Source organism: Pseudonaja textilis, chromosome 1, assembly GCF_049901715.1.
Source record: "Pseudonaja textilis isolate UNSWEBS1 chromosome 1, rPseTex1.2, whole genome shotgun sequence".
NCBI classification, from domain to species: domain Eukaryota; kingdom Metazoa; phylum Chordata; class Lepidosauria; order Squamata; family Elapidae; genus Pseudonaja; species Pseudonaja textilis.
Window position 1 is genome coordinate 190,216,429 of NC_141990.1, and position 25,917 is coordinate 190,242,345.

Here is a 25,917-nt window from a genome sequence, read left to right on the forward strand (position 1 = left end):
ATACTGCAAAGAATCCGCTCCCGTGAACTCCGTGCAGAACTCAAAAACCATCTAGACAATGGAGAAAAGGTCCTATACATTGACTACAGAGCTGATTGCATCAAAAGAAAGTCACACAACCCGCAACTCCGCATCCAACCCCACCCCATGCAATCCAACATCACTCAAAACTAGGCACGCACACCCCTAACTACCTCTATTCCAACCACAACTGACCTTAAATGCAAGCTACTCAATGCAAGGAGCCTTATAAATAAAATACCTGAAATTCTCCTCTTTCTAAATACGGCTAAATTCGACATTATATTTGCCTATGAAACATGGCTCAACGCATCTCTATCATGTTTCCTGATCAGATCGTGAAATTCGTAGAGGAGGTGGTGTTGCTATCTTCTATAAAAAGTCCCTACATCGAAAAAACATCCAAGTTACCCAAGAGCTTGCTATTCCTGAGACCATCATCTGTGAACTGTCCTTAAATATCACATTTCAGTTCTTACTAAGTTACAGAGCCCCTGATTATGACATCGAACATGCAAACAAGCTAAATACACTACTAACATGGGCAGCATCCTGCCCATATGCTTTTATCTTTCTTGGTGACTTAAATTTACCTCATATTAACTGGACCCTTAACAAATGTACAACTGAACCCACACATGCAACCTTCTACAATGCAGTAACAAATCTGGGACTAGCACAACTAGTAACCAACAACACCAGACTTAACAACTGCCTCAATCTCACCTTCTGCAATAGTTTGAATTCAATTTATGGAATACAAATTAAAGAACCCTTTTCCAACAGTGATCACAACATGATAGACTTTTGTCTCAACATACGTCCACACAAAAATCATCACAATGCCGGAATCCACAATTATAACTTCAAAAAAGGCAACTATGATCTTATAAACAATGATCTCTCATCCTTGATTGACAATTTCTATTCACTGGATGCAATACTGTAGAAGACCATTACAACATACTTTTACTTGAAGTCAAAAGAGTCATCAAACTATATGTACCATTAACAACTCCCCAAACCAGAAAAAAACAAATTACCCATAACAATAAGGAAGCTTCAATCCAAAAAGAAATCACTTTGGCAGAAAAATAAATCTGGTCATGTTGCCTACTTCAAAAGCCGATACAAAAAATTATGTCACCAGATAAAAACTGAATACACCAATTATCACATTAAACAAGAAGAAAACCTTCTACGCACCAATTCCACACACGCTTTCCACAATTTTGTAAACAACAAACTGAAAGACTCAAGGTCCATCCCACCTGTGAAAGGACCTAATGGTAGACTGCAATGACAACACTATTAAAGCCAACATCTTTAATACATTCTTTGGCTCAGTATTTGTAAACAGCAATGGATCATGCCCAGTATTTCCTAGTCGAACCACAGAAAACTACAATGATCTAATACATATCGATTTTACAGAAGACAATGTTGAAAAAGCACTATGCAATCTAAAACCATCTCTATCTATTGGACCGGATGGAATATGTGCATACTTCTTAAAAAAGCTATCCACTGTCATAGCCGAACCTCTAAGCATAATCTTTGAAAAATCTTTCAGGACCAGCTCCTTGCCAAAACTATGGTCACAAGCCATGGTCATCCCCATCTTCAAAAAGGGAGACCCCAGCCTAGTTGAAAATTACAGACCAATCTCTTTATGCTGTGTCACCTGTAAAGTCATGGAATCAACTATTAACCAATCCATCATCCTCCACTTAGAAACAAACAACCTACTCTCTAATAAACAATTTAGTTTCAGGAAAAAACTATCATGTAATCTGCAACTCTTACACTGCAAAAACATATGGACTACACAAATTGATCAAGGCAAAGCAATAGACTTCTGTAAAGCCTTTGATTCAGTGGTACACGACAAACTACTCCTAAAACTAACATCTTACAGTATCTCTGAACACCTGCATAACTGGATAGAAGCATTCCTGTGAAACAGACAACAAATGGTCAAAATTGGGAGTGTCCTATCAAATTCTGTATCTGTCAATAGTGGTGTCCCCCAAAGGAGTGTTCTAGGACCAAGTCTCTTCATACTCTACATAAATGACCTCTGTGATCATATTAAGAGCAACTGCGTTCTTTTCGCTGATGATGTAAAGCTATTCAACACCACAGACAATACTGCTACCCTTCAAAAAGACCTTGACTATGTATCAGAATGGTCAAACAAATGGCAACTTCAAATCTCAACAAATAAATGCTCTGTCCTACATATTGGCAAAAAAATAATAATCAGAAAATAAAATACAGGCTGAATAGTCAAGACCTTGTTGATAATCCAAACTCTGTCAAGGATCTTGGAGTACTCATCTCTAATGATCTAAGTGCTAGAGCCCACTGTAACTACATAGCCAAAAAAACATTAAGAGTTGTTAACCTAATCTTACGTAGTTTTTTCTCTGGTAATATTATACTAATAACTAGAGCATATAAAACATTTGCTAGACCAATACTCGAATACAGCTCATCAGTCTGGAACCCACATTACGTATCTGATATTAGCACAGTTGAAAAAGTCCAGAAATATTTCACAAGAAGAGCTCTCTACTCCTCTACTCATTGCAGAATACCTTATGCCACCAGACTTGAAATTCTAGACCTAGAAAACCTAGAACTATGCTGCCTTGGGCCTGATTTAAGTATAGCATATAAAATCATACATTGCAATGTCCTACCCATCAATGAATATTTCAGCTTCAACCATAACAACACAAGAGCACAAAATAGATACAAACTGAAGGTTAATCACACCAAACTTGATTGCAGGAAATACGACTTCAGCAACAGAGTGGTCAATGTCTGGAATACTCTACCTGACTCTGTGGTTTCTTCCCCAAACCCCAAAAACTTTAACCCTAGACTGTCTACTATTGACCTCACCGCTTTCCTAAGAGGTCTGTAGGGGGCATGCATAAGCGCACTAACGTGCCTGCTGTCCCTGTCCTATTGTTTCTTTTATTTTTTATTTTCATTATATGTATCCATGTGTTCACAGCTATGTTTTTACTTATACCTGTTATCTTGTAAGCAATTGACAAAAATAAATAAATAAATAAATAAAAATAAAACAGAGGAAAGGCTGAAGAGAACAAGTTAAAGATCCTTATGGACAAAGCAGAACCGTTGCTGATTCTAGACTATGATTGGCTTAGATCGGGATTGGATTCCAGGATTCAATTAATATGCCTACTTTGGGTGAGGATTCAGTCCCCTCCACCTTAAGAAGAAGTTTGCAGACTGGGGGGTCCTCCATAAACTCGCATTAATAGTGGACAACCATATAGCAATAATGGGGCATTAGTCACACCCTCATTGTGTGGCACAGATGCTCCAAGCCTTGATCATGGATTACTGCAATTGCTTTTAGTAAATTACAGTTACTTGTGGCTCTCTCAAAAATCCTTTATCATCTCCATGAAAAACCAGTTGCTTTCTGAACCCATTCACTGTGTGTAAAAACAAACAAACAAACTTTCATGGCTCCCACGCTAATTATACAAACTTACTCTTGTACAGTTTACCTCAAAACCTTCTGCTGTCCCATCGAAGACAAGTGCAAGAACTACAACACATTTGGCTTTTTCATAGTAGGAATCAATTGCTCTTGGAGTTGAGGTAAACCTTTTTCATATTATAGTGTAGGTTAAAATCTGTTCTTTTACCCAAGCCTTTTACAGTTTTAATGTGGTTGAGTTTTAGGGATTTTAATATTTAATTTTAGAATTTTATATATGTCCTATATGCACTTTGGTAAGCTGCCTTGAGCCATTGGGATTGGTGGAATGTACATTTATAAATATATGAATAATGCACTTCAGTATAAAGTGCTAAAAACAGTATGAATTTGTCCGTATAGGTTATTGGGAGAAGACTCCTTGGCAAAGAGTCTCAAAGCACAAATTAGTCCGTGACAGAATTTTGTCAGCATTGCTAGTACAACTAATTGTTGTGGGCACTTGTTGGTGCTTTGATTCTGGATAGGGGAGAACTTCATTTAAAAAGGAAGGCAGAGGGGGAAATATTTCACTACCCTACTGTAGCAGCAAATCACGTTTCCAAAGCAGGACACGAGACCACGAAAGGTAGAAGAATACAGCTTTATTTGCGCAAAGCGTTCAGAGCATTAGCATGACAAATTCTAAACTCCCGAAACTCATTCAGGGCAGTTCCTTTATACCTATTGTGACTTCAGCCCAAGCCTGGGCATTCATCTTTGACATATTTACCAAATATGGACTACCGTGCTGACAAGATAATACAGAAAACTTGCAAAACATCTTTTTCCAAGAAGGAACCAGAAAGAGGATATGATAAGCATATTTTCCCTACTCTGTTATCTTACACCACCAGTTACTTTCCATGCCCACCCTTGTTTACAGCAACAGCTACATTGTTAGTTCCTTAAACATATAGATTACTTAATAAATGAGCAAGCTAAAGCAGAGGCCCCCTGACCTTCTTATGGTATCTGACTTATGACCTATATAGGGTACTGACATGATTCAGCAAGGCTATTATTTTATATGCCTTCCTGGTCCTGCTTCATTCCCCCCTTTGAAACTTCACCTAAATCGATAGATTATTGTGCAGTTTCATATTCTTGGTGTGGAGGATATAATGGAAGAAGTTCTTCATAGGTGTTCGAGGGGTCCTGTGCCCAGAGGGCCATTATCTTCTCAGTGGTTTTCTTTTCAACAAGGAGTGACAGGCTGCTAGAAATAGTGCGTACAAAGATAGGGAGGACACATGGTAAAATGACACACCCTGCAGCAATGAGTCCAATGAGTGCAACAATGGCCTGTAGGCCAGGTAATTTAGGAAACCAGGTGCTGAAAAGCTCACCAAGACCCAGTCCATTCCATTTTTGGACTGGAACAAGAGCCAGAGCTTCAATGCGTCTAGCTCATTGTTCAATGATCTCACCCACCTCGTCAAATTCCAGGCAGCAATTGGTGAAGTTGAACTTTCCACACACCCCACCCTCAGTTGCCAATAGATAGTTCAATGCCAAACGATTTTGATAAATGGCATCTCTGAATTTCTTCTGCTGGACTGCCAGGGTGCGTAGAGACTGGGCGGTTTCATTGGCGATCAGCTTGACCACCGCCTGAAGCCTAATAATGCGGTTTAGCATATATATAGGGGTACGGTATCCCCAGGACCCGTCCGCCACCCATGTGGCTGGGTCATAATAATGGATGATCCTCTCTGGGGGCCACTCGTCATCCTTCCAGTCCCCTATCTTGTTATTGGCTTTCAGCCTTCTGCCTTGCCATTGATTGGCATTCATTGTCTGGGGTATGTTTAATGGCATCATGAAAAAGGAAGGGTTAATAACTCCCAGAGTACAAGCCCCTCTCCAATTAGTGGGGAGGGAATTATAGGCCACATCCCCACATATCCAATGTACTCCAGGAGGAGCCTCAGTAGCATTCTCCAAGGAGTAGTGATCTGCCCAAAGAGGTTAGTCTTATTAGGCCAATAGTTCCATGCCTTCGTAGATATAGGGGCCACCAGGTCAGTTCTGACCCAACCCTTGGCCCAGGCATCCTGTGAGACTATTAACATTCAGGGGGCAACCGGAAATATACTGCGTCTCTTTTTGGAACCCCTCGAGTGTACCTTAACAGGACATGCCATAACGCACCAGTTCGTATACATGCCCAACTGCCCACTACAGCAGCAAAGTCAGCTAGCCTACATTAGGTGACCAATGTAATACATGCATCAAGAAAGGCCAAATAAGGGAGAGTCAAACAAAGACTTCAAACCATTCTACAATGCTGTTATTAAAATCCCTATCAGCTCTGAGTCTATGTTTAAGGGGACATTACTTTTTTAATATCAGTTAGGTAAATTTTTGTCGTAAGGAAAAAAGTGTGTGAGAGAGAACAAGACAACTTCTGCAGTTTAGGAATGTGCTGTTGTTTGTTTGCATCACAAACTGTGGTTGAAAAAAAATCCCTTGCCAAAAACAGGGTGGACACCAAATGTATTCACCATATCAACATACACTATCATGGTGCTATGGCCCTGGCACACTGATCATCTGCACAAGACTTGTCTTGACAGTGATTAGCAACAGGGACCCCACCCCGGTACCAACACATCCCCAGGTTGCATCCATCCTCTGGCTGCTCAGGCAAAATGCCCCTCTTCAACGTGTTGAGCGTTGCAACTATTTCTGCTAAGTTTGGTGAGCACAGGAAATTATTTGAAGCCCAACATCAATAACATATATTTAATGAAACCCTAGTGTAAAGATTTAGTTGAGACCTATTTGGGATTATCTCTTTAACTCAGTCTTGATTTCTCTCCTGAAGAGTGTCCAATTCTTATAAGTGAAACTGGGCATTACATCTACAGGGCCACCAAAATGTGTCACTGAGTTATTAGAGTTAAAAATGTTTTCTCTCTAAATAGGAAAAAAAAGTGAAAACAGCTGCCTCAAAACCAGAGGGCTTTTATGCACCATACCCATAATTTAGAAGCATTCTGACATGAAACGTTACATTTCTCCATTTCAGTTTCATCTGAATTTCCATTTTAGGAGAGAGTCTACTTTGTAGTATGTAGCTACTTATTTCTGTCATGTGTTTCACTTGAAAAATAATACCTCCACCTCTGCTGTAATCCTTCCACAGTGCCTGCCAGGAAGATGTGACAGGTGGCTATTTAAAGGAGGGCATTTCCAATCTAATGTCTCAATTTGGCAAGACTCGCCCAGCATGTATGCTGTGAATTCTTCAGCCAAGGTGAGAATGTCTCCTTCACTCAAAAGAAAATGACTGCTTTTTAAATATTATTCTTGAACTATGGTCGCCTTGTTTGGGTTATTTTGTTTTGGTTGACTCTGTGACTATTTTAAATTCCATGTTAGGTTCTTTAGTTCGATTTTTCATATTTCAAGGTTTGGATCTGGTCTTCTTATCCACCAATGGGAATGTTCTCAAGAAGACTTCCACTCAGAATATTCATATTTAATAGACTTATGGACATAAAATGTTCACCTGTTCCCCCTCCTTTGACAGCCTTCCATTCTATTCTCCCAAAACATCATTTTTAAGGCAGTAGAGCAACACCCTATAAGAAGCAGTGGCAAATTGTTACCCCAAATCAAACAAACCTTATATGGACATCTCTATGAAGATACCAGGAGCTCATGAAAGCTTATGCTTTTTAATAAAATTTATTAGTGGGAAAAGATGTACCAGTCTCCTTCTGGTTTTGGCTATCACAGACTTACACGGCTCTCCTTCAACAATCTCATTGTTATGCCTTGCACAGAAAGACTACTTAATAGCGTTTGCCCTCTCAGCAAGGCTATGAAAGACTCACTTTTTAGCTCAGCAAACAGAAGCCATGCATACATTCCAAGATGCTAGAGATAGTAATCTACTCTGGAAATGTTTTAAAATTGTTGGTCTTTGTGTCTTTGGGGTTAGCAGCAACTATTTAAGCCACATATTTACATTTTTAGTATCATCTATCACTGTAGTCTGCATGTTCTCAATTACATCCTCTCTGTTACAGATTGCTCCAACAGAAACAAAAACTAAATTAAGTTACCTGTAATAAAACAGAGGGTAACACTTGATTTGGTAATACAATTTTCAGTGGGGTCCCTGTGGTATGCACAATGTTTAGTCCCATGCTGGGTATAAAAAGATCATTTAAAAAGCAACACAAAATATTTTAAATGGTTCATTTTAAAACTCACATAATATCAGTAAAAAGCACAAATGAATGAAATGGAAAAAATAGATGAACTATCTGTCTTTGAACTAAAAGAGAAGGGCAAATAGATCTGAACAAATGCAATATTTTTTGTAGAATGAAATGATGAAGCAATGCAGGGGAATGAAAAGGTAGGTTTAATGATAAAGGAAAGACTAAAAAATTATGCCTGAAAGACTATGGTAAAATAATGTAATGTAGACAGTTATGATGTAACAATTCATAGGTATGAAAGTTGTAGGTCACATATACGATGAATGGTGTATGTTATGCACCAATGAATGGTGTTAAGGGAAGAACCAAAGAAAATTTAGGGAATATTCTGAATGAATGAGATCCAAGGAAAAAATTATTTTGTGAGGTAACATGATGATTGGATGTGTTAGAACAAGATGAGAAGCCAAAAAACAGGGCCATTCAGAGGCCCAAGAATGAATACAAGTAGTGACTGTCTGGTGATCACTTCCTCAGGAAAAAAAAATCCATTTGTTTTGAATATATGATTTCAGGTTTCATATGGGCACATGAAAACAACTGAATATAATGTGGAACAATTCCTCAGGGGCCACAGGAGACTGCAGAAATAAAGGAAGGATCAGTTAAAATCCTTTAATTCCTCCAGCGAATATCCTATGTGGGAGGATTTGCTCATAGGAAATACGGTTTCTGCCAGCTTCAAAACTAAAACTTTTTTTTAAAACAATATTTACTGAATACATCCACACATGTACAGAACATTATGATATATTCACTCTGTGATCCTTGTCAGGATTCAGTCCTAAAATGTGAGGTATTTCAAGGTGTTTCACATATTCTAAAAAACTGTTCTTGATTCTATCCAAGACTTGAGATATGTCGGAGCTTTGCCCTTCATCTTGCTTCCCTTTCTCCGCAATCTCTTCCGTCCATCCTTTCAAAACGTGATATGACATTTCTGAAGTATTGCCATTGCAGAGTGCGTGAAATTTAATCCCATTTCTCAGTGGGGAAAATCCATTATTCCATCAGCACACATCTCCAGCATTAAACTTAAAAATGCTCCCTGGTATTGTTTTTAATCATTTGTCTGCTGTGTACCCCTAGAGGTGGAGAGGAATTGCCTTTGGATTCATAGTTCTATTTTTATGTAAATAAAACCTGCTCACGTTGATACCCAAAGGCAGGGAACCATCTAGCTGTGGACTTTAATAGCTGAATGGCAAAACTGGAAGTGACCTTGTCCCTGTTGACCTTGTAAGTCCAGAGGTTACTTCACTGGTGCTGCACTTTCAAACTAAAATAATTCAGTGAGTGAAGCACTGGTTTTTGACTACATCATGCCCTCCATCTTTTTCTTCTTCTTTTTTATACTCTCTGATAATTAAATAATAAAGTACATAAATAATTTTTTCCCCTAAACCAACATTTACCAGCTATCTGCCAGGTAGCATTTGCATTTTTCTTGTCCGTCTCATAGAAAAGAGCAAACAGAAAAAGCTTTGCACGGCTTCAAGAGAAATAAATGCAAACCACAGAGAGTTTACAATGAATTATATCTCCGAAGTTGTGGTTTAGATGTACACATCTGGGGGAAGGGAAATCAGTTTTATGTCTTGATCATTGTTCTACAGTGAGACATTTGACAGGTGTTTAGATGGTGATTATTTATTTAAGGCTGTAATTTCCTTGCAATAGGCATACTCTAATATTCATATGTATGTAAAAAAAATAGCTTAACAGAAAAGCGTTTTGGATGCATTTATGTCACTTGCAAATTCATTATAATGAACATTATTGATAAATTATGTCTGAGGCATTACATCCCAAAGACAGGATGTATCTTTTCATATATTTTGGGCTATATATCCAGGGGTGGGATTCAAATTTTTTAACAACTGGTTCTGTGGGCATGCCTTAGGTGGTGGTCATGGCTTGGTGGGCGTGGCCAACTCAATATCACTCACATCGAGGCACACATCTCCTCGCCTGGCCTCTCATGACTGTGGGGATACTGCAGCAGTTGTAAATGTGAAAAATGGTTATCTCACTTTTTTCAGTGCCATTGAAACTTTGAATGGTCACTCCACACACCCAAAGTACCAGCAAAGGAGGGGAAAAAAACTCCAGAGAAGGTCTAGAGACAGGAAGTCTGGTCCTGCCAAGAATGTAATAAGGGTTAACAGAGAGGCAGTTTTTGTAAGCAACATCAGAATGTTTCCTTCCTGCCTTCCTTACAGGATTAGGCCAGTAATTTCTTCTAACAACCGGTTCTCCGAACTACTTAGAATGTTAACAAGCGGTTCTAGCAAATAGGTGCACACTGGTAGAATCCCACCCCTGTATATATCCGATGTGTGCTTGCCTCACTGTTACGCGGTAGGAGTTTTGGCTGGTAATTCAGCAGTTGTTAGACCTTAGGGTACAATAGCCTTTCAAACAGAACATTTCCAGTATTTGTGCATATTTCAGGAAATGGTTTACCAAAGAAAAACATCATATATTTTTTTCACAGCCAAGTGGTTGCTCTTACAACAAAGCCTTTGCAACCTTTGTAAAAATTTTATGTGGGCATTGTAATTCTCACATGGTATGTTTGTCTGATGATAAAGGAAAAGGGTATTCATTAAAAAAAATGAAATAATCATCACTTCTAAGTGAAAATGGGACACATACATAGCAAGACATTATAAGATGTATTCCAGAGGATCAGGACTGTCATGTCATCCCCATTATGCTTCAATAATTCAACAACTATTATGATTCCTCCATTTTACCTGTACAGATTTTTGCTGATATTGGTACTGAGCTTCTCCTTTTTCAAACTGATGCTTCACACTTGCCAAACCTCCAGGTATTCTGCATGCCTCTGATTCCTCCAGAGCCTGGTAGTGAAAGAACAAAGTAAAGAGGTAAAAATCAGCCCTTAAAAAGAGCAACAGGATACTTTAGGTGCTTTTAGTTTTGTTTAGGAGTGGGCTGCTGGAGGTTTGCAGTGGTTCAGGAGATCTTCTAGCTAACATTCTGCACAGTTCAGAGAACCCCCAAATCCGATTCTTGGCTAGCCCCACCCACCCCTCCCCTCCAAGGAGTCCCATGTGGCACAATTTCGATGCAGGTAAGTGCAGGGCGCGCACAGAGGCTCAGGGAGGGCAAAAAACACCCCCTGTCATGGAAGTTTGGGAAGGCCAGAAATGGGCCTGTTTCTGGCTTTCAGAGAGGTCCAGAGCCTGGGGAGGCCATTTTCTCCCTCCTGGAGGCTCGAGGAAGCCTCCAGAGCCCGGGGAGGGCAAAAACAACCCCACTGCCATGGTGCAGGAGCTGACTAGGCCAAGGCTCTTCAAACTTGGCAAGTTTAAGACTTGTGGACTTCAACTCCCAGAATTCCTGAGCTAACATGAGTGGAGGAGGAATTCTGGGAGTTGAAGTCCACAAGTCTTAAAGCTGTCAAGTTTGAAGACCTCTGGACTAGGTCATGCCCATAGCCACCCAGCAACTGGCCAGAGAACCCTTTACTAAAATTTTTGAAGCTTACCCCTGGATTTGTTCTATCTTTGAAGTCAGTGTTGATGGCTGGTGAATGTCTGGGCAAGTCCCTGCAGTTTCCTTGGCAGGGATTCAGAAGTGGATTGTCATTGTCTCCTTTCTAGGGTTGAAGAGATTAACTGGCCCAAGCTCATCCAGCTGGTCTTATGCCTAAGGAAGAACTGGAACTCATGGTCTCCTGGTTTCTAACCTGGTGCCTTAACCACTACACCAAATTGGCTTTCGGTAATCTGTTACAGAATTATTCCATAGTACTTCTGAGTTCAACTCACTTTGCTCCCAGGGAAAGTGGGTATAAGTGATCCTCGTTTAATGATCACTCATACAATAACCATTTCAATTTACAATGAGTAGTAATTACAACTGCTCTTTAAAATTCTGACTGGTGCATTGTCCTATGGTTACACTAACTGCAATCTGAATGCAGTTGAATGCAGGGCCACTGGCCTGGATTTCCAACCAGCAGATTGTCCCCTGGTCATGGGATCACACTTTGTAAACTTCCGGCTTCCCATAAGCAAAGTCAGTGGGGAAACCAGCGGTATAAGTCAGAAGTCATCATTATGGGAGGCCCTTGCTTAATGAGCCACATAGTCTTCACTTAACAATGGTAAACAGGAATTGCTGGAATTGCCTTTGCTAAGTGGTTCAGTCACATTATATTATGGTTTACAAGTGCACTGCTTAGCAAATTAAATTTGCTTAAATTTTGGTCCTAATTACCATTGTTAACTAAGGCCCACCTGTACATGATTAGGCATTACTTAATTATAAATGTTTTTTCTGCCTAGTCTTACAAATTGTCGTGTTTTGTTTTAAAGTTTGGGATGTGTGTGCATGTGTGTATGTGTGTGTGTTTGTGTGTGTGTATGTATGTATGTATGTATGTATGTATGTATGTATGTATGTATGTATGTTATTCAGCTTTGTTCGGGTGTTTTCCCACGTCATTATAGTTGTGCTTTTAAAGTTGTAGAGACATTTTGGCAGAATCTCATCTGCCATCATCAGGCTCATGTATTGTTTTTGTCTGTGAGTCAGACTTTCACAGCCGTTTCTGTTTTAAATTTGGTGCTAGCCTACTGCTGTGCCAGAATTGTTTTTTCTTCATCCTGATTGGTTGGGAGTCTTGGTCTGTGTTTATTGGTCTTGGAGTTTGCTGTGTTCTGTTTGATTGGTGTTTCTAATGTCTTCTGTCTGTTTTGTAGCACCTTTTTTTTTGTCTTGATTGGCTGGCAACTTTGTGTTCCTGTATTGGAGGCTTTTAGTGTAGCTTGGCTCCGAGTAAACGGACGGCTATTATTTATTAGGAAGCTAGGTTTCATCTGGGTGCCTGGTTGGGATGTGTTTGGGCTGGAGGTATCGGGGGGGGGGGGTCTGTTTGTGCCCAGGTGTTTGCTTGGCTTGTGGTGTGGAGATTTTTTTGTTTGTGAGTGCAGGCTTCCAAATAATTGACAGTCTGATGGAATCATCTCTTCTATTCATGCTTTCAGGTCTTTTTATAGAAGAGATGACTCCACCAGACTTTCAATTACCCAATCACCCAGATGAAACCTAGCTTCCTAATAAACGGTAGCTGGCCATTCACCCGAAGGCAAGCTGCATTAAAAGCCCCCAATACACGAAACACAATGTTGCCAGCCAATCAAGACAAAAAAATGCTACAAAACAGACAGAAGATATTAGAAACACCAATCAATCAGAACACAGCAAACTCCAAGACCAATAAACACAGACCAAGACTCCCAACCAATCAGGATGAAGAAAAAACCATTCTAACAAAGCACAAGTCTAGCACCAAATTTAAAACAGAAACAGCTGCAAAGCCTGACACACAGACAAACCCAATACACAAGACTGATGATGGCAGATGAGATTCTGCCAAAACATTGCTACAACTTTAAAAGCACAACTATAATGATGTGGGAAAATACCCGAACAAAGCTGAATACCTTACATTTAAATACCCACAAAAACTTAAGATATATATATATATATATTCATAGATTTTCACGGGTACAGGTATGTAGGTCTAGGTGTGTTTGGGTCTTTTCCCGTGTAAGATTAAGAGTATCTTGGCAACATTTCGGTGAGGTTCCACTCGCCATCCTCAGGCTGGTGTTTTCGGTTTTGTGCCAGTGTAAGCAGTGTGTGATCGAAGCTGCCGTCTCTCTATAAATACTGGTGGGGGCTGGGCTGGTTGGCTGCGCTGTTGCCTCTTGATTGGTTGATGGAGTTGATGTTGGTATAATGGGCTGTGTGATGGCCTTGTGAGTTTTGTTGTGGAGATATCCTGAATCTTGTACTGTAATCTCCTGGGTCGTTTATTTTGTAGTGATCTTTTTTCCATTAGCCTCTCGTGTTTTAACGGCTTGGGTAATGGGTTGTGTGATGGGCTTGCGAGTTCTTTTGTTGTGGTATTCTGCATCCTGCATTGTAATCTCCTGGGTGGTTTGTGTTTTGATCTCTTTTCCATTAGCCTCCTGTGTAGTAACGGCTTGGATAATGGGTTGTGTGATGACCTTGTGAGATTTATTGCTGTGGTATTCTTGGTCTTGTGCTGTGATATTCTGGGTCATTTGCTGTGTTGCAACTTCTTGAGTTCTTGTGGTGTAATTTCCTGAGTTTTGTGATGTGATGTCCTGAGCAGGTGGCTGTGATGTAGCATTCTGGGTTTTAGTCTGGCTTTGAGTTTGGGGTCTGGGTCTGTGTTCTTGGCGTGTGTCAGCTTGTTTGGTTTTGGGGTCGGGGGTTGCGACAGCTGGTGAAGCAGCCGTGGTCTGTTTTCTGGATGGTGGTTGTCCTTTGCTTATAGGATGGGCTTTGGCCTGGGTCTGATGAGGAGGATTGGCAGTGGTGTCCCATGTTGTTTGGGTCTGGTGTTGGTTTTTGTGGCTGGGACTCATTTGTTGGTGAGGGCTAGTTTCCAGATGTCTGGTAGGCGGGAGTTATGGTCCGTTTGTTCATGTTATGGGGTTTTTTTCTCTATTTTGACAGCTTCCCTGATTATTCTCTTGCTGGAGTGTTCAGTGTTGGATATTAATTTGGTTCCTTTGAACCAAATTAATATCCAACACTTCAAACCTTTGGTTCCTTGCACTGGCACGAAACTGAAAGCACCAGCCTGAGGATGGCGAGTGGGACCTCGCCGAAACGTCGCCAAGATACTCTTAATCTTCCACGGGAAAAGACCCGAACACACCTAGACTTACACACACACACACACACACACACACACACACACACACACATTAAAAGTATCTGAAAAGTAAAATGCAAAATATCCAGTGCGCAATGCTCTGAATTGTTCTAAATTTGCTTTAAAGTAAATTTTGCTATTGGTTCATTCCACTCCATTCCAATCCAGCTATGTACAGACTTTAATAAGCTATGCCAATCTTCTAAGGCAAACTCATGAAAAGAATGTCATCAAAATACTTAAAATATGAATGCCTAATGCATTATCCAGATTTAGGCAGAAGCTTACAGTGATATTATTATTACCGCATTGATTTAAAAGATTAAAGAAGCACTAACAATCAGTAGCCCTTAGTAACTTCTAATCCAGCATTTCTTCAGGACCATTAACTGCTTTATACCATCAGGGGCTCAGAGACCAGGAAGAGATTCTACTGTTATACAACTTCGAATTAATCTCTTTTCAAAACCAACGCCAGCAGTCTCAGGAGCCTCTTTTATAATGTTGAAGATTAGTGCAACAATATGGACTGCACTTTTGTGTTCTAAAAAAAAAAAAAAAGCAACCAACCCAATTCATAATCTGACATTGTGTACCACATGTGATTTAAAAGCCTAGGTTTGATAACAAATTAGAGACTGGGAATTAGGCGAGAACATTAAAAGCCTCCCTCTGGGTCTTGTCTACCTGGTCCACAATGCTATTTGCTTCTAACAACCACACTGGTGAGTAATCATAGTCTTCTAGACTTTTCCCATTGCCTATTCATCTTACTTTGCTTCCTTCGACTTCAATGGACTGCTGTTATTTTTCAGAGTTTTAAAAGGAGAGGGTAAAAGAGTGAGCCATCATATTTTATCTATTTATTACTTGTGAGCCTTCAAATCAGACTGCTAGTAGCTGCCTGGACTGCTTCCTCAGTTTTCTTGTCAGGATTGTTCTGAAGCGGTTTGCCATTGCCTCCTGTCTGGGGAGAGAGAGGGACTGGCCCAAGTCATCCCACTGGCTTTGTGCCAAAGGCAGGACTAGAACTCACCATCTCCATGATTGTAGCCTAATGTCCTAATCACTACACCAAACTGGCTCTGTCACGGTAATAATTAGCCCCAAATCCCACTTTTCTATGTTTGTCTCTAGTTCTGCTTTGCCTCTATGTCAGTGGTCCCCAATCTTTCTGGCTTGGCAGCCCGGTGGGGGGGAGAAGGAGCATGGGTGCTCGCGCACATGCCTACAACTTCCCACAAGTGAAGCTGTGCATGAGTGTGAGGGCTTGCCATTCGTGCAAGTGAAGTTGTGTGCTCACACTCGCCCACTTGCATGGCCCAGTTCCAAACAGGCCATGGCCTGATAGTGGGCCACAGCCTGAGGGTTGGGTAGTGGTGTATTAACCATTAAGCAGACTAAGCACGTGCTTAGGGCACCAGGCCCAAAGGGGGCACCACAAAGTTGAGAATATAGCTTTGTTTGTACAGTATGTACGAAGGAGGGGCCACCAAGATTTGTCATTGCTTAGGACACCAGTGAGCCTTAATCCACCACTGGGGTTGTTGGATTCCTGCTCTATGTAGTTACGTTTGAATAAAATCTCACTGCTCTCTTTCCTCTTATTGCCTTTGGACTGCAAGAGGAGGGGGGCTGTCCTCAAGGGCACAGCAGGAATGGGGAGAGGGCAGCCCACAGGCAAAAGGAAACCCTTCAGTTTTGCTTCTGTGGCTGTGTGTGTTTGTTCCAAGTACCTGCTCTCAGACACCATAAGAATCTGGGGGCAGTGCTGGGATTCAATTTTTTTTTTTACTACCAGTTCTGTAGACGTGGCTTGGTAGACGTGGCAGGGGAAGGATTCTGTAAAATCTCCAGTCAGAGGTGGGATTTGCCGGTTCTCAAAACTCCTCAAAATTTCTGCTACCAGTTCTCCAGAACTGGGCAGAACCTGTTGAATACCACCTCTGATCTGTGGGTTTTCAGTTCTAGCACCCATTTCTGTGGGTGCTATAGCTTATATCAGACATTGAAATGGCTTCTTCCCTTCTGATCCTTTAAAAAGTCCATTAGGCACTGGAAAGTTATGAGGATAAGGAATGGTGTTTGGATTTGGGGCTAGATTAAATAAATTTCCCCCTTTTCCCTTCCTATGGATTTGCTGGAGGGTTAGCATTTGTTTTGTTAATTGAGAGCCAATGTCGTGCAGTGATTAAGGCAGCAGGCTACAAACAGGGAGGTGGTGAGTTCCAGTCCTGCCTTTTAGGGTTTAAATTAGCTGGGTGATCTTGAGCCAGTCACTCTTTCTCTCAGTCAACTTTCTCTCAGCCTCCTATTTCCTTTGGAAATTTTGCCAAGAATACTGCAGGGACTTGTCCAAGACACACACGCACACTAATTATTTTAATCTAAATTTTGAGGAATGAGAATAATATGCCACTCAGAGTTGGCAGAGTTTTGAAGTGGCTCATAAGTCTTCTAAAATAACATAAATAAATGCAATAGAAGTAGAAACTACTTGCTGTAACTCTGCTATTTAAAAATGTCACACACCTCAGCTATAATTGCAAAAGGAGCCATCAGTCTAAAGTGGCCCTGCTCCAAATGCAGCACCTGGTTAGGGCAAAAAGATGGAATTGTTCATTTCCATGTTTAGGGGGTGGGGAAACCATGCGGCCCTCTTTAAGGAGAGTCCCTCCACGGAGTAACCATCTGTTTTTACTCTAAGCTGGAAGGTTCCAGGAAATGGTTGGCTAGTTGTGACAAGGGATGCTCACCTATTACTACCTTTCCCATCAGAAAGAATCATCTGAGTTAAGACAGAAAAAGGTGTAAGGAAAAAAAAAAAACAGCATGCCAAGAGATCATAAAGATCTGATGGTTTCGGCAGAAAACACAGGTATGAAATTATGCAGAAAGATGGAGTCATATTTTTGTCTTCACACAAGTAAGTTTGCCATTTCACAACTGATTTGTGTTCAGTTACACTGAATTCAACATTTTGTTTGGAATTGTGTTATTGGGCATGCATGCTCAGCTTGGGATACACTCCACACAAAGGAGTGCTATTTCTGAAGAAAAGCAAGTGATGAGAAAATGCTTTCCCCGCTGAGCAATTTTCTTCTCCAAACATTGATACAATGATCGAAATTGGGAGAATTGGAATAGAAAAATAACCCCCACCATCTGCTTCTCCAACTGAAACAGCTCCTCCTAAACTGCACGCAAATAGAGCTTGCATGTAAATATATACATTTCTTTTGTTTCATATACAGCATTGTTCATGTATGGTGGATGCATGTGTACTTCACTCCTCCGATGCCAGCATGAAAGACCTGTACATTTGCTGCTAGCATTCTTTGAATCGCAAAGCTGTGAAAAACAGATATACACATATTGCAAATCTACTGTACTTGTTAGCTTCTGGCGGGGGGAGGAGGAGGGAACAAGGGAATATATCTGCAAAATGAATTGAGGGATTTTGTGAAATATGTTTTGGGCAAGTATGAGTTCACATAAGGACTTTGGAGCTCTGGATTTGGTCAATTGTCTCACAAAAATAGCCTCAAAAATAAATTGGGAAAACAAGTTCTATAAAACAAAGTAGAAACATGCCTTCCCATAATTCTTTTCCCTCAAAAATCCTATGACTAGATTTCAGGTAAGGAAACAGATCTGATCTATGTTGCGGAGATCCACATAGGTGAACTGGCTGATGTTATTGTGCCTCATCTCTGTCCATCTAGTTCTTCAGTGTAGCATGAATTCAAATTGAGAGGTAGGCTGAGGTTTACAGAAATACGACTTCGATATGGGCTTCATTTCTGCCACTGGGTTAGCAGGAGCCTTTAGATACACTTTGGGCATAGCATAACATTTGACCAACATACTCTCAAATGTGTTGTTGGAGAACTGAAAATTAATGTTAAAGCTCTCCTAGTGGGAAAAGTCTTCAATTTACACTTTTATATCAGATCTCCCTATGTATGTATGTATGTATGTATGTATGTATGTATTTATTTATTTATTTATTTATTTATTTATTTATTTGATTTGTCAATTGCTTACAAGATAATAGGTATAAGTATATACATAGTTATGAATACATGAAATGGGTACATATAAGAAAAATAAAAAAAAACAATAGGACAGGGACGGTAGGCACATTGGTGCGCTTATGCACATCCCCTACGGACCTTTAGGAAAGGGGTGAGGTCAATAGTAGACAGTCTAAGGTTAAAGTTTTTGGGATTTGGGGAAGAAACCACAGAGTCAGGTAGAGTATTCCAGACATTGACCACTCTGTTGCTGAAGTCGTATTTCCTGCAATCAAGTTTGGTGTGGTTTACCTTGAGTTTGTATCTATTGTGTGCTCTTGTTTGATATGGATTACCTCATGTAAAAATAAAGCTTTGGAAAGTATGGAAAAGACCCTGATAATTGACCAGCTTACTTCATGCTCAACAAGCACAATGTGGCCTATTCCATTAGCCTTAGTGGATTGATTAGATGGAGTAGATTTAGGAGAGGCATCCTTCGATAACGGAACTTGCTGGCTTTAAAGAAGGCATGGGTTCACCTACTCTAGAGCACAGGGGTCAAACTCGATTGCATCATGGGCCAGATTGTGATGTATTGTGACAATTTTTTGCCTTTGCGGAACTGAGTGGTTGTGGCCTGCATGTGATGTATCCAAACCATGGTCTGCAAGTTTGACAGGCCTGCTCTACAGTGGTGGGATTCAAAAAATTTTTACTACCAGTTCTAGCATAGCTTGGTGGGCATGGCAGGGGAAGAATACTGTAAAATCTCCACTCAGAGGTGGTATTTGCCAGTTCTATGAACTACTCAAAATTTCCGCTACCAGTTCTCCAGAACTGCTCAGAACCTGCTGAATACCACCTCTGATGCTCTAGCAAAAGATAGGCCTGTCACTTGTAAAAGATCAAGATCACATGTGAACTTCCAATTAAACTGATTTATCACTAATCATGCCTATGCACAGCCACTGAGCAAGTAATGCTTAGCACTATCTTGGTGCTAGGTAAGGACCAAAAAAATTCAAGAGGGGTTGGACTTCGTCTGTTTGTGGCTATGTAGAGACTCTAGGCTGATTCCTATTTTGACTCTGCCCCCAGGTTCTGTCACTCCTTCTCCAACAGAAACTCACTAATACCTAGGAATGAATATGTTTCCTTTGTCTTCTTTAGTTAGTGCTTGAGAAGATGGTGTCTGGAACTGCACCATTCAACTGCATTGGAGAACCATGATAATCTCAATCCCAAATCTGAATCTGGGCTGAGGTTTAGGTTAAAACAAATGGATCTGTGCCACCCTGACAATTGTCTTGCAAGATAGAGGCAGAGGGGATATGACTATTGAGCCTGACTGATTTCTCAGTGGCTTGATCCTATGGGCATTGTGTTTATAGTGACTCCATTCTAAATTTCAGGAATGGTTTTATTGAAGGTATCACTAAGTCAGTGCTGGCATATTTATGAAGTCACTGGAGATGGTTTACCTCATAACATTTGAATCAGGAGACACAAAATGTGTTCTAAATTAATACCCAGAATCAGAAATGCAGTGGATGAGGGCCAATTAACACAATTTGAATGTTGACAAGGCAGGGTTCCAAATATGGGAATTGAAAAATTTGCCTGTTCCAAATAGAGCGGCATTCTAAAAAGATGCCTATATAATTTTAGGGCAATCCTAAAATCACTGTCACTGGATATCTCTGGGTCCTCTGTGTTCAGAAATGCTAGTTGCCATTTTCATAGTTAGTCTAACACAGGGGTATCAAACATACCTTCCATGCATCGGATGCTGTCTTATCTTACAGCTTGGAAACAGAATACCTGAGCGATCTGGTGCATTGTTAAAATCCTCCTATTATATACTTAGGTGTATTCTGTGTATACCATAACTGAACGACAGAATGATACATTTCAGAGATTTGCAGGCTGGCTTTTGAAATGCTCATACTGCTGAAATTCACGCGGTACTTTCAATCACCTCATTAAGTGCCTATTGAAGACAGTACAACAATAAGAAGCTATGTATGAATTGTTTTGTTCCTTTCCTTCTTCTGCCCCATCTCCTTTGTTTAACTGAATATGCTTTATGCACTGTCTGAACCTATTAAGGTTTATTAGTCAGCCTTAATGATCTTTATTTTTAATAGTTTCAAGATGAGACCGTAAGGCGAGCTATGCTAGTAAGATATACTATATATACATAACTACATACATTATGTAAGCTGTCTTTGTTTAAAGTATATAAGGATGTATTACATTAAAAAAACCTAAGTGTGCACAGGTATATAATTTTAGCATTAAAAGCAAAACAAAATATAATGATATAAAATAAAACAATGTAAATATTTTTCATATTTTTTATTCTGAGATTCATTTTACACACACACACACACACACACGCACACACACACACACACTAGATAGTCTTCTACCCTCCATTTTAACACTTTTCAGGAAGCCAAGCTCATCTATTCTTTGAAGTTTGTTCCACTTCCGAGAGTTTTGTTAGAAAGCTTTTTTAAAATTCAATCTTAACTTTTTTTTAAACATTCAATGTATGTCTTCTTTCAACTGGCATCCCTTATTCTATGTCCTGCACCCCTGAATACTTCTTGACTTTCTATATGATACCCTTTCACTCATTTGAAAAGTGGTATCATAACCCCTTCCTTCACCTTTCTTCAGGGATGCTCTTTCAGTCTGTTTTCAAAGGACTACGACTCGTTCCTTGATAATCCTTGCTCTTCTCTGAACCTACAGCAGTTTCTTTAAATCTTTCTTACAGACAAATATCCACCACATAACATGGCACCTGGCTTGGGATCTGATCAATGAACAATAAATAGAACAATTACTTCTCATGATTAACAAGTACAATTTCCTTGAAGCAGCTTAAAGTTGCATTTCTCTGAAGTTGCTACACCACGCTGCTTACTCAGAATACACTCAGCTACTGTTCCCAGCAATTTCTATTAGTATCACTGCAAATTGAATCAAATTTGATTTTAACGCCTAAATAATACACAAAAAGGAAATTTCCTTAGTAATAATGGAACTGCTGACTTTGAGTTTATATATTTATCTGGAGAGTTACAGTGATATTCTATTTTATTTCCTTCCTTCCTTCCTTCCTTCCTTCCTTCCTTCCTTCCTTCCTTCCTTCCTTCCTTCCTTCCTTCCTTCCTTCCTTCCTTCCTTCCTTCCTTTTCTTTCTTTCTTCGCCATTCCCATTAGGAGCTGCTTTATTTCTTTTTTAAAAAATTCAGAAACTAGCAGGGAATGAAATTTTCTTGAAACATCCAAGTCATTTTGAGATTCCAGTGCATATATCTGAGGGGCAACAAGGCATAGCCTAGCAAAATAGCCTTATTTTTCAATGGATCCAAAGACATGAAAGCTATGTCTGAAGATGTATGTTTTGGCACAGCAAGTGTGAACAGCCAGCTATATTATCAAGCAACCATTTCATGCATGCCTAGCACAAGCCAGTGAAATCGCAATGATTTGTAGCAGGCCTCTTTTCTTTGACGCTCTTTGTTGGATGTTACATATATAATGGGCTCCTAGAAAATAGTCACTGTCCTTTCTGATATACTGTTCAAGTAAAAGTAAATTAATGTCACTGTGAGGTCCAGTTAAGTTTTGATGGCTTAAATGGCAAAAATGGAAGCTTTTATCAGAGAAGACAATGAAAGCAATTGTCCTGATCCCACATATGAAAGGGGCCCAGCCAAATTATGGGTCAATGTTTGAACTGAACAGCAAAGCAGACACTTTCCATTCAAAGCAGTAGAAGTATTAACCAAACTATAATATCAAGAAGTATTTCAACATTTTGAGTTTCTCCACCTTCTCATTTACTTGGTCGCTGAATTTAATGCACACAAAACAGCACAGAAAGAGTGAGAAGCAAAAAAGAAAGAAATGCCAGGGGAAAGTTCAAATAAGCATAATAAGCTCTGAATCTCTTAAAACTTTCTTGAGCTGAAAACATTTGATTTGTTTAGATTTATAATTAACTAATTATAATTGACTAGACTTTTTAGTATGGTTCTTTCATATAATTTCTCTAGGTGAATTAGAGAGGAACATTTTCAAACAAAGATGGGGAAAAGCAAGTATTCTCTTGCATCGGAGAACGTAACGCACAATTAGAATTATTGTATAGGACTGACCAAAAATGAAAATGCCAATTGCTACTAATGCAATATGTTAGATACTTTTTTCTTTTTTAGTATATTGCATGTGTTAGCCAGGGATCACCGAGGTGGCTTTGGGGCAGTGTTAACTTTACCCATGGGACCAGTGGTGGGATTCAAATGTTTTTACTACTGGTTCTGTGGGTGTGGCTTGGTGGGCGTGGCAGGGGAAGGATACTGTAAAATCTCCAGTCAGAAGTGGGATTTGCCGATTCTCTGAACTACTCAAAATTTCCACTACTGGTTCTCCAGAACTAGTCAGAACCTGCTGAATCCCACCTCTGTGCAGGGCGTCTGAATTCCAGAAGGCAGTTGGGGGAGGCTCCTTTCTTGTTCCTACATGGTTTATTCATTCATGGGAATAGAGCCGCTGACCTCAGCAGTGCACAGACCCAGCATCTTACCAAGTGAGCCACCGTGGCCCCCCATGTTAGATACTAATTGTATATGATAGATAGGCCATCTGTTGCTTGATGGTTGATGATACAATAATTTCTTCATGTATTCAAAGAACAATTAAATGCAAGAAGAAATTAAAAACAGAAAGCTCTTGAGAATGTGGCAAAATGTGAAGCCTTTCAGAGAACCAAAAATAGTAATATATTTGGTCTCCGCATCTATACAAAACTTGTCCTTTAGGATACAGTGGCCCCAATAGAGATGTGCATATGGATGTGGGTTGATAGTTCAACCTATTTTCCAAAGCATCAGAAGGCAAGACAAGAAACAGTGGATGGAGGCTAATTAAGGAGGGAAGCAACCTAGAACTAACAAGAAATTTCCTAACAGTAAGAACAATTAATCAGTGGGATGACTTGACTCCAGAAACTGTGGGTGCTCCATCACTGGAGGCTTTTAAGAAGAGACTGGACAGCCACTGGTCTGAAATGATATAAGGTCTCCTTTTATGCCAAAATTGAGGTCAGACTAGAAGAACTCCAAAGTCCCTTCCCACTCTGTTATTCTATTATTCTCTAGAGGCTTGTGCTCATGCCCCCACCCAAGACATTAAAACTCTTATTTTCCATCCCAATTGAAGTCATTGGAAGCAGCAGCATGCAACTGGTAAATGCCCAATAATATTTAGTATCAAGTAAGCTTTGCTTTAGTGCCTTTCTTTTGGTCATTCACACCTCCTCAGGTCAATATTCAGAATCTCTTCTGTTATAAAATACAGAATCCACTACATGTTAAACCAACTCAGATTTCACCAATCTGTCATCTTACACACACACACATTGGAAGGACGCCTTCTAAAAGCTGCAAGCATTGCAATTCAACACATTGGAATAGCTCTCAGTAGGGAAATCTACCATCTAGTGCAATGCTGCAGAGTTTGGACCCCAGTACTCGTCCTACTAGCTGAGTGATATTAAGAAGTTCACCTGACATTTAAAAAATTAGCCACATTCTTTCCAAACTCCAAATGCAAATCTATTAAACGTAATCAGTGATAAATCGCATTCTGGCCCCATTAAGGAGGACCATCAAGCAAAACTGAAGTTTGCATTCTCATCACTAATGATCAGCTCTATGCCCTGTGATCTTATCCTGTCATCTTTGCTGAACCAATTTATTTCTATCTCAGCTACAGATCAATCGCTTTATTGAGCTCTGAACAGCTTAGGGATGACTTGGTTTCCATTGGTGGAAATATCATTCTTTGCCTCCTGGGAAGAAATTCTGCCTTTGTGACTCAAGCTAGCACATCATCATAGGTTTTAATTGATTGGGGGGAGATCACTTTGGCAGCCCTTGCTAATAGGATATTGAAGGATATTTTTTTTTAAGCATCAACATACGGTTGTACGTATAATGTATATATCCATGTATATATCCATACGTACGGTTGTACGTATAATGTATATAATGTATATATCCATACATGCAAGATAGGATGGCCCATGTTGATGCTTTTTCTTCCTTCTCACCCTCCAATATTTGTCATTGGCTCCTGTGGGATTCTCAGCAATTTTAAAGCTTCATGGATCCGTCAGGGGCTGCTACTACTGTTGCTATGGAAGTGCATGTACTTTTCAAGGATTGGATTTGTAAGCAACAAACTGATTTTGTTGTTCACATTTTATGAAAATTGGAATGTGGGTGACTGTCAGAGATTTTAACAAGCACAAGTTATAAGTTATCACTTGTCTGAGTAGGTGGGAGCACCTGGCCAATTTGCCCGAGCCTGAAAGCTAAACAAGAGCAGGGTATTTTGCATGTGGATGGCATTCTGTGCTGGGGAATTTGAGAGGTGCAAGCAAGCCTGGAAAGTAAAAATAAATTCTTTAAAAAAAAAAAAAACAGCAGAAAATAATCTCCATATGGATGTGTTCCTGCAATCACCTGGCACTGAGCTCAATGTGAAATAGAAATGTGGATTCCCAAATACAATTTTAGTCCTTCTTTAAAGAATGATATTGTAGAAGTTGTCTTCTGTTTATTTAAACTTTTCCTGATTTTTATGGGTAGATGGAGCATATTTTAAATGGGTGGCTAACTATGAGTAAAGAAAACTGTTAATTTTAATTTTGTTTTGGTCTTGATTTTAAAATCCTTCTGGACAAGGAAGACAACATACACAGATACAGGGTACTCTACAAAATAGTAGCACAAAATAGTAGCAGAAATTTAATATAAGAATGCAATATAAGAATGGCATCGTATAGCCTGGAGAGCTTACAAAAACACCAGCAGAGCTAATTCAATCCTAATTTGAACTGAATAAATGTCCCCCATTGAAACACTTAAAGTAAGTGTTATGTCCCTGGAACTTGCCAAAGTCCCCACCCAGGTCCGTTCATGCTGCGGGGGCGTTTGCTGCCCCTCATTGGCTGGCCTCCCTCGACGGCCGGCTATAAAAGCCAGCTGCAGGGTCCGGTCAGCCGCTGATCGCTGTGAGCCTGCTCCAGGCAAGGCTAGCACGTTCAGTCCTTTATTGCCTTAATAAAGTATTGTTGCATCCATGCCCTGGTCTAGCCTCTCATTGCTCAACTACAACACTGGCGACGAGGATGGGATAGCTACCAGAGGCAATCCGCAACAGCTGAAATCACTAAACCGCTGAGCCGCAGCCGCGCTGCAGAGAGCTCGGTCAGCAAGAGCGAAAAAAAAGCGTCTGTAGCCGCTTGGTTAGCAAGCTACAGGGAAAGTGAAGCGCTGCAGCCGCAGCCACTCAACACAAAGAGCG

General features: G+C 40.1%; 1 protein-coding gene across 2 annotated transcripts in view; it reads right to left on the bottom strand.

The window, feature by feature from the left end:
• The window catches only part of XIRP2 (xin actin binding repeat containing 2), a 224,027-nt gene that overhangs the window by 50,936 nt on the left and 147,174 nt on the right, over positions 1-25,917 (bottom strand). For both annotated transcript variants that reach the window (XM_087920011.1, XM_026697110.2), the window contains one exon: positions 10,542-10,649. In XM_087920011.1, the coding sequence (XP_087776137.1) occupies positions 10,542-10,649 (108 nt within the window). The remainder of the gene's footprint in view (positions 1-10,541; positions 10,650-25,917) is intronic.